This window comes from Prenolepis imparis, unplaced genomic scaffold (assembly GCF_030444845.1).
Source record: "Prenolepis imparis isolate NDT839.2.m4 unplaced genomic scaffold, iyPreImpa1.0 SCAF_69, whole genome shotgun sequence".
NCBI classification, from domain to species: domain Eukaryota; kingdom Metazoa; phylum Arthropoda; class Insecta; order Hymenoptera; family Formicidae; genus Prenolepis; species Prenolepis imparis.
Window position 1 is genome coordinate 31079 of NW_028141227.1, and position 15066 is coordinate 46144.

Consider the following 15066-nt stretch of genomic DNA (forward strand, 5'->3'; position numbering starts at 1 on the left):
GCGATTATGAAAGAAAATTGATAATTTTAAAAGCAGAGGTGTTCAATGATGGTCGCCACACAGGCGAAAATATAGCCGCGAAAATTGAGAAAATGTTATCTTTCTGGGGTATCCCTATGGAGAAAGTTCTTTGCATAATTAGAGATTCGAATATGAAAAAGAGTATGTCTTTATTACATGTAAAAGATATAGATTGCACAGCCCACCAAATACAACTTATAGTTAAAGATGGAATAAACGCACAAGAGACGATAGTTGACTTAATAAAAAAATGCAAAAAGATAGCGATGCATTTTCATCATTCAAACACCGCTCAGGATGAATTAAAAGCATTGCAAGAAAAACTTGACCAGCCAAAGCTCCATGTATTACAGGATTGTTCTACAAGATGGAATAGCACATTCTATATGATACAGAGAATTTTGCAAATTAAAGACTCATTATGTCTTTACGCATCTTCTAACCATAAGATCCCTCAGCTTACATCGCATGATTGGGTTGTTCTAGAAAAACTGATTAATTTATTAAAACCATTCGAGGATATGACAAGGGAGCTCAGTAGTGCTAATGTTTCGATTTCGTCTGTGATTCCATTAATATCTTCTTTGAAAAAAATAATTGACAGTCTAGATGAAATAGATCAAGAAATTGGCAAAAATATATGTGTTTTAAAACATGAACTAGTACGTAGATTTTCTCATTTGGAAAATGATGTTTTATTCACAACAGCAACTTTATTGGATCCGCGATATAAATCAAAATTTTTTGGAAATCACGCTTACGTTAAAGATCATGTTATAAAAAATATTCTTGACATGTACAAAGAAAGGGAGTTTTACATGAATTCAGTTCAGGAGCCTATCGTTAAACGTAAAAAAGTAAGTAACGAAGAACCCCAACCATCTACAAGTACGGAAAATCTAAGAAAATGCACATCTTTAAAAGAGTCAATGGCTTTACTAATGGATTCAAGCGATAGTGAAGACAAACAAATTACCAACGAAAGCAATCATTCTGAAGTTTTGTTAAAAAGATATATCGCGGATTACTTATCAGAAAAACGCATAGACAGTGATGTAGATCCACTACTGTGGTGGAAGACTAATAAAAAATATGAATTTTTATCCGATATAGCAAGACAATTGTTATGCGTTCCACCCACTAGCGTCCCTAGTGAGCGATTTTTCAGTGGGGCCGGTCTACTTTACACGCCCCACCGTAACAGATTGGATGGAGAAAAAGTGTCAAAACTTCTTTTTTTTTAATTTGATATGCCTTTACTTGAATTTAATTATTAATTTTTTTTATTACAGTTCATTGGAATGTCAGTAAAAGTCAATTCCAAAAATTAACCTATATAAATGTGCTTGTGACTTGAGTATCAGTACAAAAATTATTATTTTGTGTGTTAATTTTATTACAAAGTTCTGTAAAATGATCAAAGACTTTATCTTTTAGTTATTTATCAAGAGCTATAAATATTGAAACGTCAGATTATTCTTTCTTCTGACTTAAATATTAGTAGAAAAATATAAGTATCTCATTTATTTCATTATTTTAATCAGAGAGTAGGAGAAATAAGATAATTTTGTTTTTGTAAGATAAGTTTATTTTATTACGGAGTTTCATGAAAATTGTTTAAAGACTTTGTTTATTTATTATTCAGAGATAAATATGAAATAGTATAAAAAACAATATTGAATAATTTAAACTCAAAAAACTGCTGAATTGTTTAGTTCCTATCCTAGCCAAATAAGATCTAGTCAATTTGTGTAAGTAAAATAATGTTTTTCGTTTTTGGTCAACAAAATTATTAATACATTGTAAAATTTACAATGTAAATCCTTAAGGCTGGCCAACTTAATAAAGAAAAATTATTTAATTGTCTAGTTTTTTTTACAACATTTTATATATTTTTTCCTCTAAAGAGACAACTTTTATTAAAGTAATATTCGCAAAACATTCGCATATTTTCTGCGAATACGAATACGAATGCGAATACTTTGAAATCAGCGAATATTCGCGAATGCGAATGCGAATACGAATATTCGTTACATCACTAGTGTGTATGTGTGTATGTGTGTGTGTGTGTGTGTGGTTCTTTAGTAAAACTTTTCTCTAATTATTTTTCTTCTGGTTATTTTAATGTAAGGGAAAGGATAAGAAAATGGTAGAGAAAGAGAAATAAAAGTTTTACTAAAGAAGCACACACACACACACACGCACGCACACACACATACAAAGTCTGCCCTTTTTAGAACCACTTGATATACAAATTCGACTGAACAACCTCCCCGCGGTGTATGTATGTACATACATACATCGGTAATGCAAATGCCGGCGGTATGTCAATTTTAAAGCTTCATATCTTGGGACCGGCTTGCGTAAGAGACATCAATAGATATTTTGAAAACGTCTCGACAAGGGCTACAAGAATATGCAATAAAAAATAGGGGGTTCCATTTAAGAAAACATCGATGACCTTGACCTGACCTTCAATAGGTCACTCAAGGTCAAATCCATATTTTCATCATCTGTCCCCCTTCAAGTCCTACAACTTTTGTCTGAAACATTTTTCCGTATCTTCCATATTTTTCGAGATGTTTGCCTGGGGAGATTAAAATGGGACACCCTGTATATGTATACAAGAGAGTGTGTGCTTCTTTAGTAAAACTTTTATCTCTCTTTCTCTACCATTTTCTTATCCTTTCCCTTACATTAAAATAACCAGAATAAAAATAATTAGAGAAAAGTTTTACTAAAAAAGCACACACCCACACACACATACACACATACACACACAAAGTCTGCCCTTTTTAGGGCCACTTGATGTACAAATTTGACTGAACAACCTCCCCGCGGTGTACATTGGATAATGCAAATGCCGATGATATATCAACTTTGAAGCTTCGTATCTTGGGAACGGCTTGCGTAAGAGACATCAATATGTAGTGTTTTGAAAACGTCTCTACAAGGGCTACAAGAATATGTAATAAAAAATAGGGGGTTCCATTTGAGAAAACATTGATGACCTTTACCTGACCTTCAATAGGTCACTCAAGATCAAGTCTATACTTTCATCACCTGTCCCCCTTCAAGTCCTACAACTTTTGTCTAAAACATTTTTCCATATCTTCCATATTTTTCGAGATAATTGCCTGGGGAGATTAAAATGGGACACCCTGTATATATAATCATTTGACATCGATTTTTTAAAAATTATGGAAATGCTTGGCTTTAAATTTTGTTTAATAAATAAGATTTTTATACATAGTGATTGTATGATTAAAATTAAAATATGTTAAAAAGTGGCCGATTTTTGCCTCTAAGCCGACATGTATTTGTATGATTGCTTATAGTATTTGACTATAGAATGACGTGATGACATTCGTTTGTTGTCAAAGTATGAAGAGAAACCTCAAAAATGGGCCATTTATGACCACTATTTTTCTTTTTTATTACAACATAACTTGCCACAAAAATAGATATGAAGGTATGTTGTCAAAGTCGCTGAATACAAATCTGGCTAATCTGGCGTCAGAATTACAAATTTCAAAATGGAAGATCCATAATAACAGCCATTAATTAGTTAAAAAGTAGTTAAAATAGGTTATTTTACGTATAAGATTATCTAATAATTCTACTTTACACTTTGTATATTAGAGTATTTCAAATTGAATTTGGCTTCTACTGTATTAAATATTATTACATTCTACTGTATTAAACAAACTTTACATGTATAATTAGATATACACATTTACATCTCTAAAATTCGATATTTTCTTTTAATATGATACAAAATTTCTAACATTAATCCTTCTGTCAATACAGAATTTTTCACATTTTTTACATAATTTTTTATCAATGTAGGATACCATCTATTTTTTTCTACACATTGGTCTATGATAATTAAGGCCATGGATGGAAAAAGGGCATAGACTTATGTGCTCTTTTTCTCTAAATCATCTAAATCGATTCAGGTATGTTTTATATATATATTTATATATATATATTTTATATGTTTTATATACACTCGTCAACAAAATTAACGCATATGTATTTTAAGTCAAAATTTCGCATAATTTCAAATAAGCATAACTCCGCTAAAAATGATCGGATTTGAAAAATTTTTTTTCACTGTCAAGCTTGAAGTCTCTACTTTAAAAACCATTCGTCAGATTTTTAATTTATCCTCCTCCCCCGTTCGCCACTGCTTCAAAAGAAAGAACGTGTTTCGTCTCAAAAAAATTGCATACTTTGACGCACTCCACAGGGTGGAATACATTTTTTTCGCAAATCTTATCATAACTATCGTAAAATGTGGACTTTTTACTACAAATTTAAAAAAAAAACGAAGTTCGTACGATTTTTTTTTCGCGGAATTATTACATATGAAAGTTACCCATACATTTTTTCCATTTAATGATTCCAAACCCTCTCTGCTGTGTGTGTGTATGTGTGCGTGCGTGCGTACGTGCGTATGCGTGCGTGCGTATGGTTAGGAGAGGGAAATATAGGAATGTTCTCATTCAAAATTGTATGTTCCCGCCTCGTCTTCAGATTACTTCTTCTATACGTTCACGCATATTAATGCATGCTCTAATTGTTGTTTAAGGAATTTGAACCCAAATTTACACGCACGCAGGCACGCGTGGGCGCACACACACACACACACACACACACATGCACACACACACTATGCGCCAAATCCAACCAGCAACCTCGTGGTGCGTGTCGGATAATACTAATGCTGGCGGTAAATGGAAAAAATGTATGGGTAACTTTCATATGTAATAACTCCGCGAAGAAAAATCGTACGAACTTTGCTTTTTTTTTAAATTTGTTGTAAAAAGTCCACATTTTACGATAGTTATGATAAGATTTGCGAAAAAAATTTATTTCACCCCGTGGAGTGCGACAAAGTACGCAATTTTTTAGAGACAAAACACGTCCTTACTTTTGAAGCAGTAGCGTACGGAGGAGGAGGATAAATTAAAAATCTGACGAATGGTTTTTAAAGTAGACTTCAAGCTTGACAGTAAAAAAAAAATTTTTCAAATCCTATCATTTTTAGCGGAGTTATGCTTATTTGAAATTATGCGAAATTTTGACTTAAAATACATATGCGTTAATTTTGTTGACGAGTGTATATAATATACAAAGGACATTGTTTCTTTAATGTAACAATATTATATAATAAATACGAGGCGCATTTTTAAAGTCCGTTTTGAAATAAAAAAAAGATCTTAACATATAAAAATAATTTATTATGGCCAAAAAACTTCTACAAGCTTACTTTATTTTTTTACATAATCATCATTGACTTCCACTCATTTTTGATATTGGTTCAAGTTTCAACAGCTTCCTAATTCCATTGTTTTAAAAGTCTACCGCCTGTGTCTTGAACCAGTTAGTAATGCTGTTGTTTAGTACGCTTTTCTTTTTGTTTTTTCATTTGCTTTAAGAAATTGAATAGACAATTCTGAAACCATAAACCGCTAATTTTCAATAATGTTTGTATTTACTTCTTCCATTAAACCTTTTATCATCATTGTTGGGCGATCGCTACGCTCTTCGTCATGAACATTTGTTCGTGATGTATGTGTCCTTCTCTAAACAAACGACACCATTGCCTAACTTTACTGTCACTCATAACATTTGGTCCAAAGACCTCACAAAGTTGTCTATTAAATTTCCTAACGGTGAACTAAAGAACGGCGTTACTATAACTGGTTCAAGACACAGGCAGCAGATTCTTAAAACAATGGATTTAGGAAGCTGTTGAAACAATATCAAAAATGGGTGGAAGTCAATGATGAGAAAAAATAAAGTAAGCTTGTAGAAGTTTTTTGGCCATAATAAATTATTTTTATATGTTAAGATCTTTTTTTATTTCAAAACGGACCTTACTTTAAAAATAATAATAATTATATACAAGAGTAGACTGAAAAGATTTGAGCCTAACATAGAAACAAGTATTTTTTCGGTTAAATTCAGTTTTATTTTTCAACATAGTCTCTTTTTAAGTCGATACACTTTTTTCAGCGATGCTCCAATCTCTTTATATTAACCTGTCCTAATAGTAGTTGGCGTCTTGCTCAGCAAAATAGGCTTCTACGGACGTGATGACCTCGTTTGATGAAAATCTCTGACCTCCGAGCCAAACTTTGAGTTTAGGAAACAGAAAAAAGTCGCTGGGGGCCAGATCTGGTGAATACGGTGGGTGATCAATCAATTCGAATCGCAATTCGTGAATTTTGGCCATAGCGACCGTCGAAGTATGTTTTACAAAAACACTGACATCGACTAACACAAACGACTGTCAAACAATAACTGAGCGTCTAATTTGGCTGAAATTTTCAGAGGTATCTTTCAAAGCATGTACAATTATAGTATCAGAATAGTTTTGACGAGTAACGACATTTACATGTTGAGGCTCAAAACTTTTCCGACGACCTATGTATATGATACAATATGCAATGTATATACATATATATTACATATATCGTATATATATTAAATATATATGTATATTATAATATATAATATATTATATAAAATATATAATATATTATAATATTATATAATTATTTTAATATTTGTAACGGAGCCTTTCGCGAGCTCGGGATAACGCAGTCGGGATCAGGGCTCGTGAAGGGTGAGACAACGAACGCGGTAATTATAATTAAACAAATGAACTTTATTTCATGTATGTGTAATTATGTACAAGTGTGCGTGTATGGGTGGTGTGAAGGCATATGTATACGTCGCACGCGTCGGTAGATATTTGGCGATCAGCTGACAGCTGTATCTCGTGCTTTAAATCTCTGCGGTGTGTGTGTGTGTGTGTGTGTATGTGTGTGTATCGGTTTGCATTGATTCGTACGGTGGTGTGTATCGGTGTCGGCTCGCGACGCGGTTGTGTTTACACTACCGCTAGGCGCGGGTGTCAGCGCGACGCGAGGGGCGGCCGGAGTTTTTGCTGGTGCGTGCGTCAGCGCGTACAGAGAACCGCGTCGGGCGAGAGCGGCCGCTCTCTTCGATATATCGAAGAGAGCGCGGTCGACCGGCACGCTTAAAATGCGAGGCGGGCGTCGCGCGGTGTGTTCCGTGGTGCGGGGATCCGCGGCGGTTCGCGGCTATCGTATGGACGGCGTTCCACGGCCGTCCACTTATGCACTTGTGAACGCGCGAGGCGGGAACGCAACGGCGGTCGAGAAATCTCGGCAAAGGTGGCGGAGCTCCACCTAACTGTCGCCGATGCGCTTGGTGCGAGAGACGGGATCTATGTATCTCGAGACAATCTCGGGAGAGGCAGCGGACTCGTCTACCTCGGATACATAGGCTCGTAGGTTTTTCGGAAACCGGAGTTTTGAGTACGAAGACTATCTTCGCAGAGGCAGCGAAAGCGTCTACCTCGATCTCTATTCTTCGGTGGAGAGGATTCGGTGATACGGCGGAGTCGGAACGGTATCTGAGAGAGCTCTTATCGCAAGCTCTCTTTTTATACGGATCGAGTAACGGGATCGGAGGCTGGATCGAAGGAGCGGGAGTAGGGGTGATAAGACTCGGTTTCTTTCGGCGTGCGTCGGGCGTTTTCGGTGAACCGTGTTTAACGGTTTGATTAATTTTTGGCGCTTGGCGCCTGCTGCCCTGCCCGGCCGGTGTTCGCCGGGCGCAGCCTTCCAACGGGTGGGCGGTCGGGAAGGACGCGGAGGTGTCGTTACATATTTATTTAAACAATATATAGAAAGTTATAAACTAAATAATTATCAGGGTAGTTAAATTAATCGACCAAAACTAGCCAATAAATTTGTCTATGTTACGACTTTTTCGACCGTATGGTTGTGATCCTTTTAAAGTATAACTGAGATATTAATAAAATTTTTGGTCGATTAATTTAACTATCCTGTTGATTAATGTACTAGCGATATAAAAATAAAAAACATTCATAAAATTTAAATTTGCTCCTGGATCTAATTATGGAGCCCACCCGTATAGATGAATTTTCCAACTGTTTAGTGTACGCCGGCGGATAACAAGGCGTTATTTATAAATAACTATACAAAAGCGAAGGGGAAAAGTATTGTTTCGAGGAGTCTGAATAGCTTATTGTTAGAGGTAAGAGCAGTCGCCCGGCAAGCGAAAGACTCGGGTTCGATTCCCGATTCAGCGACTTTCGGACCAATATTTTTCTCGCTTAAAAATTTAATTAATATCTCAGTTATACTTTAAAAGGACCACAACCATATGGTCGAAAAAGTCGTAACTTAGACAAATTTATTGGCTAGTTTTGATCGATTAATTTAACTACCCTGTTGATTAATGTACTAGTGATATAAAAAATAAAAAACATTCATAAAATTTAAATAATTATATTTAATTAAATAAAATTATATTTAATAAATTTAATTATATTTAATTAAAAAAGATATCATTTTTTTACGATTTTATTCTATTTATGGAAAAGGAGCACACATAAATCAATTTTTTTAAACTCATAAAAAATCATACAAATATCATCTTCAAATCGTGATCTCTGTTTTCAGAACGTTTAAAGGATATATTATACATCTTTAAAAAAAATTGTTTTAATCGCATTATTTTTCATTAAGTAATATTCTAATGAAAACTTTGAAGTCGATTTTCTCGAAATAGTATTTTGGCGTATGTGCCCTTTTTCCACATTCATGGCGTCCATTTTACTTATAGAAATTGTTGAGCATCGAACAGACGTTCCATTTATGTTTTACGAAATTTTCGAATACAAAGGCCTTTCAAGAGAATTTTGTTTTAAGCGAAGAAAACATCCGACACAGTCTTATAACATTTAAAGACGCTTTGTATACTGAGGTATCTATCATTGACACACAAACACACACACACACAGAAGGGATAAACTGTGATAATCTTTATATTTATTACTAAAATAGTTTATAAAATCATTCTGACTAATGTATCTCGAATAAACCTAATATAATATACATATATTTTGTATGTTTATATTATGACTATTTACTAATGTATATTGAAGGAACCTACTGTATCTCGGCGAATTTATCACGGTAAAAAAATTTCCGCTCTCTTTATCTTCTTTGTTTACTCATGTATGATTTATGACTTCGAGCAATTGCTATTGTCATGATATGATGAATCATGGGTTGTTTATATTTTAAGATAGCCTTAATTATTGGTAAGAAAAAAGACAATAGTGTTTTCTATGTATAGATATTCTGGTGAATAAAAAAGTATTAAATAATAAATAATAAATTATAAAATATAAATAACAATAAATAATAATAATAATAAATAATAGCAATAATTAATAATAAAAAATATTGCATGAAAATTGTAATAATGTTCTAACTGTGCTTATTTCGAATTATCATTAAAAAATCGGTAAAAAAAGAAACAAGAAAAAATAAAAAAAAAAATATTAGTAATAGTAGTGATGGTAATAGTAGTAGTAATATATAGTAGTAATTCTTAATATTTTTTAAATTATAGGTCAAAGTTAAAAGTTATAAATTATATCTTTTTATAAAGCAAATGAAAAGCAAGAGAGAGAGAGAGAGAGAGAGAGAGAGAGAGAGAGAGAGAGAGAGAGATCGGCTAATCTAACGGGATGTTACATATAGGTCTCGATGTGCCATTGTGAAATTGTGGGAATTTACGCGGACATTCAACAGCAGCGTGAAGTGAATTTTGTCTGTAATTCAGTACAGCATTATTTCATCGTTGTTTAAGACTGACCTATGATAAAGACAGTGATGATGTTAGCGGCGATAATAATTCTATGTACGTTTTAAATCAGAAATTAATTTTTTATTATAAAGTTAAAACTCGTTTTTAGTCTTTTAACTTACTCATTTATTAGATATACAATTGTGACAGAAGATTTCAAAGAAATCTTTGGCAAATGTTTCTTTAAAGTTGAAACTTTGTCTGTACATCAGTGTACATAATGAGAAGTTCTATGAGTCTTGAATTTTTTACACTTATTCTATTGTATTTATTAAATTTTATAAAAATTTATACCTATATTGAAATTTATATAAAATTATATGATATAATAAAATTTATGATAATAAATATTTAATATTATTCTTATTTTTATTTTATTTTTAAACAAAGAAACATTAAATAGAACAGTTCTAAGAAAACATACATTAATTTTTTATTAAAATTTATATAATTTTACTATTATAAAAAAATAATAGTAAAATGCTTTGCTTTGATTGATCAATTCGCTAATGTCAACAGTAATTCTACCTGCAAACAAGTCCGAAATCGTTAGTATAGTACGATTTTTATCCAACGTTTACGATAATGCTCCACCCATAGACATATAATATGTAGACCCGAACGTTGCCTATCTCTCCCGTAGTGAAATCGTATTGACAGATTAGAAAGAGACGGATGCTCAATACCGTAGATCTATCTTTGTCTAAAAACGCAGTGGAAGAGAACGAAACTTGCGATCATTGGTGAAATGGTCCCTGATCCGCCCCTAATCCATTCCACTCTTGAGAATACAAAAGATTGCAAAAGAAGGACAGATCTAAGGTGCTAAGCATTTGTCCTTTTCTAATTTATCAAGACAGCTTCGGCCAAATGCTCGGTCTATACATATATTATATGTCTATGGCTCCGCCTAATTGTAAATATTCTGTTGTCCATGTGTCACAAACATATGAAAACTTTCTCTTTTCAAAATAAAAACTTTCTATTGTCATTTGACAACTTAAGTGACCCGTAAACAGACAATAGCTGAAAATAAAGAAAAGTTTCTTTTTTGATTATATTTGAAGCTTTACAGGATTTTGGTTTGTATACTGCAACTTGTATACTGCAACTTGTATACTGCAACTTGTATACTGCAACTTGTATACTGCAACTTGTATACTGCAACTTGTATACTGCAACTTTCATACTGCAACTTGTATACTACAAGAATTTAATTTATGACCTCCAGTGTACATAGACCGGAACAAATCGAAACTTCCGGAGCGAGTCAAATCATTTTTTTAATTAAAAATTGCTATATTTCGTAAAATATTCGTTATTGTATATTTTATAGTACCTAAAAATAAAGTTTATTGTTTGATATATAAAGTGTTTTTGTTTGTGAGCTTATCGTGACGTATGTTTAGAATTTAGAATGTCCCATACTGCGAGTTCAAAACAGATATTTTGAAAAGACGTGAAAACTTTTATTTCATTCTCAGATAGCTGACAGCGTATAAGGTTAATATTGGTCATTAATCATTATTATAGGGAATTGGATTATAAAAAAGTGGCAGATTATAAATTCAAAAATAGTAATTGGATTTAAAGTTATAACGTTTTAAGTGAAATGCCACGAAATATCGGAGCGAGTCAAAACGCTATATAAGTCGAAAAACCTAATAAAATTACTACTACTATTATATATATATATATATATATATATATATATATATATATGTATATATATTGTATACATATACAAATAATTATAAAAGTAATTTATTGTCAATTTCAATATAAATTAGATATTTATATAAAAATATTTTCTATATTTTAATCACACACATGTATTTTTAAAAATGTATGAAAATGATCGGATAACCAAATGTTCACGTGATGGTGTAATATGATAAAGATTATTCCACCTTCAAAATGACAAGAAAAAGAATATTTTATTGTGCCACAACTGTTAAATTAAAATTATGTTAAAAATGTATAACTTGGTTAAAAAGTTAATAAAATATATAATTTAATTTGTTATTATATTGAATTTACATTAAAATTTTTTCATTTAATAAATTTTGTTAATAAAATTTATAAAAGTTAAAAAAGAAATTTTTACCCTTTTGATCTCTCCCAAAACTTTTTACATGAAAAAACAATTTGGAGTATTGTTTGTATCTATATATTATAGTATAATAATTAAAGAGTATGTTCAAAAAACGCATTTTTCTTAGCGTAATAACTCAGTAACAAACCATTTTAGAAACATACATATTTAGAAAACAATTTTTGTAAGGAACTTTAAGCTTTTATATTGGAAAATCAAAAATTGTCGCAGACTTTATTGAGAATATTCGCGCGCGCGAAATATATTAAGTTATACATTGAATTTTAAAAATAGGTTAATTATTTATTAAAAAGTTAATAATTCGCACGAAACTTATCCTTACTTTAATTATTGTTTACTTTTAATTACTATTCTTTACTTTTAATTACTATTTTACTATTATTTTATCATTTTATTACGAGTTTAATATCCGAAACATATCGATATATGAATAATAGAAGTTAATGACAATTGCTACTTGGAAAAGAAAGAAAGAAAAGATTTTGTGACAGAGAAGAAGAATTAGCAAAAAAGAAAAAAAAACATAAAATATGCCATTTTTCTCAAATTTAAAGAGGTTTGGTTTACAATACAATTACAATTACAAATATATTTGCATGTATACATTATAAATTATAATTTTATATTATAACCTGAATTATATACATATATTATAAATTGAAAATCGGAAGATAAACAAAAATTCATTAGAATTGTCGTCGTCATAATTGTTTAATTTTAAAATATGAAATTGTATTAACAATAAGTTGAAGAGTATTAAGTTGAAGCGTAAAAAAGTTTATATTTTATAGTAATAAAATCTTATAATAAATATACACCGCAACACTAGTGTTTATATATAAATAACATTATAGATTACAAGAGAAGCCATTTATTTCTTATTTAATAATAAATAAATTGAATCAGTATTGACAAGAAGTTTATAAATTTCTTTTGTATAATTTTAATAATAGAATTTTTTTACTAATATTTTGAATTTTAAATTAGAATTGTAGAATTTCAAAGGGGAGATCTCACATAAGCATAATCTTATTCTAAGTATATGTGCATTTCCGTGATTTCGAGATTATCATTATTTTTTTTAACGGAATCATTATAATTTTTTTACATAAGTCGATTCCTCGTAATATTTGGCAAAAAATTGTTAGAGTTGAATAACTGAAAAATGAATGGTTTTATGGAGATATGGTATATTTCATTCTGACACATATTTTGTCAAAACATATGAAATATCTTGTAATATATTCATTTTTCGATAATTTGAGGTGATGACGTGGAGGAAAGAAATTAACACAGTTTTTTTCCTAACAAAAGATATTTATTCTGTATAACTAAATTAAGAATATAAAGAATTCGAATGAGTCTTAGTACTGCTTCTTCGTACGATCGAGACGAGAGCTAAACCCGGAATGTCTCTCGGTTTCTTCGCTTGTACTTTTAGCGAAAAGAGAAAGTCACAATAATGTAGGCAATAAAAATTGGGAAAGGTCTGGGCGAAAGGGATGGAAACTTTTTCGTATAGAACGTGTTGAACATATGTGGAAATGCCATTATTTAATATGCAAAAATTTGCACGTTCGGGATTCAAGATTTAAACGCCATAAACCTTTACCCTTTTCTCGCTCGGACCTTACGTTGCACATATGTACGCCACAAATCTTACCTTAATAATTTTCTACATACAATGAGATAAATCAATCAGTGCAGAAGAAACATACTCTTGTGATTAAAAGTAATTTGCAATGTGCAACTGCATATTTTTCTGTTAAAATAACACTATATTTAAGGGGTAAAACCACTCTAGGATTTTCAAAAAATCGATATTTTTTTTTTTTGCTTAAACGATACTTTAGGGTCATAAAAACAATATGCCATTTGATTTATAGTGGAAAACAAATTTTAAAAGGTTCAATTATCGATTTTGCCGCAGCGCCTCAGAGCGCGCGCTGAGCACTCACGCGGCGCGCTGTGATTCATCGCTTTTGTACTACTTTTACCTTTCGAAATAATAAGTTTACCTGTTACTTACTAAAATACTAAAAGCATCTAGGAAGGAAGAGGAAGAGGCGAACATCGACCTGGTTGGCCAAATGTATGGTGCAGGCATCGCAGATTAGAGGTAAACAAAAATTTCAAGGATTAAAGTGCTCATAAAACTTTAAACGCGTTTTTCTCGAAACCACTTTTTTCAAACTGGGAGGACGGATTTCTCGGAGACTATTGCATGGATCGATTTGAAATTTTTACAGTAGCTTCACAACAATATTCTCTTTGGAAGTACGTAGCCGTTTTTTGATTGAATGTAAACTTTTTTTTTTATAAACAATTTAATGCTCATTTTTAGGGCAAAAAATTGATTCATTTCTTAAAAAGTGCACCATTTCCACAAAAATTGATTTAAAAAAAAAACCCTACGTACTTCCAAAGCCAATTGTATATAGATTATAAATTTTTTTTGTTTTTTGTTCCAGGACTCATACATGCCGAGAAATCCGTCCTCCCGTGGCGGTGTTTTCAAAAAAGCTGTTTTCGACGACGGGCTCTGTCGCCGCCATTTTGTATGAAAATGACAATAAAAAAAATTGTTTTTCGTACTTCAATATGTGTTAAATAAACCCTCTGAAAAGAAATTCTATTCCGTTTGTCATACTCCCAAAATAAATTGTCAAATTTAGGTCTTTTTTTCTGCCTCTAGAGTGGTTTTACCCCTTAAAAAAAAAATTATAATGATTCTGTTTAAAAGGTAATGATGACCTTGAAATTTCAAAAACTTCTTCACCTGGAATAAGAGTATGCTTATGACTAGATGTCGCAGTCCTACAACTTTTGTATAAAACATTTTTTGATAGAAGCCTTGGTTTTCGAAAAATTGCAGTGCATTACTTAAAATGGACAATAGCTTATAATGGCATAGAATTCGCTGCAGACAAAAATGCAGTAAGTTTATAATATAGATAAATCAATAATGCAAACAACTAGATGAAACTAAAGAATAAAGAAGCATCTACCCGAAAATGTAAACTCAGAATCGTACAAATTATAACGTCACAAGTGACATCATGTAATGGCACTAAAATGTTTAATTAATTTTTTTTTCAGTATCTGAAATAATCTCGTTTTACGCATTATTTTATATTATTTTACATACACCATTCACATTTTTATATCCGTGTCGTCAAATCTGCCACAAAGTATGACATAGTCGA

General features: G+C 31.6%; 1 protein-coding gene across 1 annotated transcript; it reads left to right on the forward strand.

The window, feature by feature from the left end:
- Nucleotides 1–287: 287 nt before the first annotated feature.
- Nucleotides 288–14424, forward strand: LOC145947359 (zinc finger BED domain-containing protein 4-like). The gene is made up of 3 exons (XM_083057159.1): nucleotides 288–1173; nucleotides 1314–1324; nucleotides 14332–14424. Exons 1-3 carry the CDS (start codon nucleotides 288–290, stop codon nucleotides 14422–14424), a joined length of 990 nt encoding a protein of 329 aa, XP_082913285.1.
- Nucleotides 14425–15066: the final 642 nt, after the last annotated feature.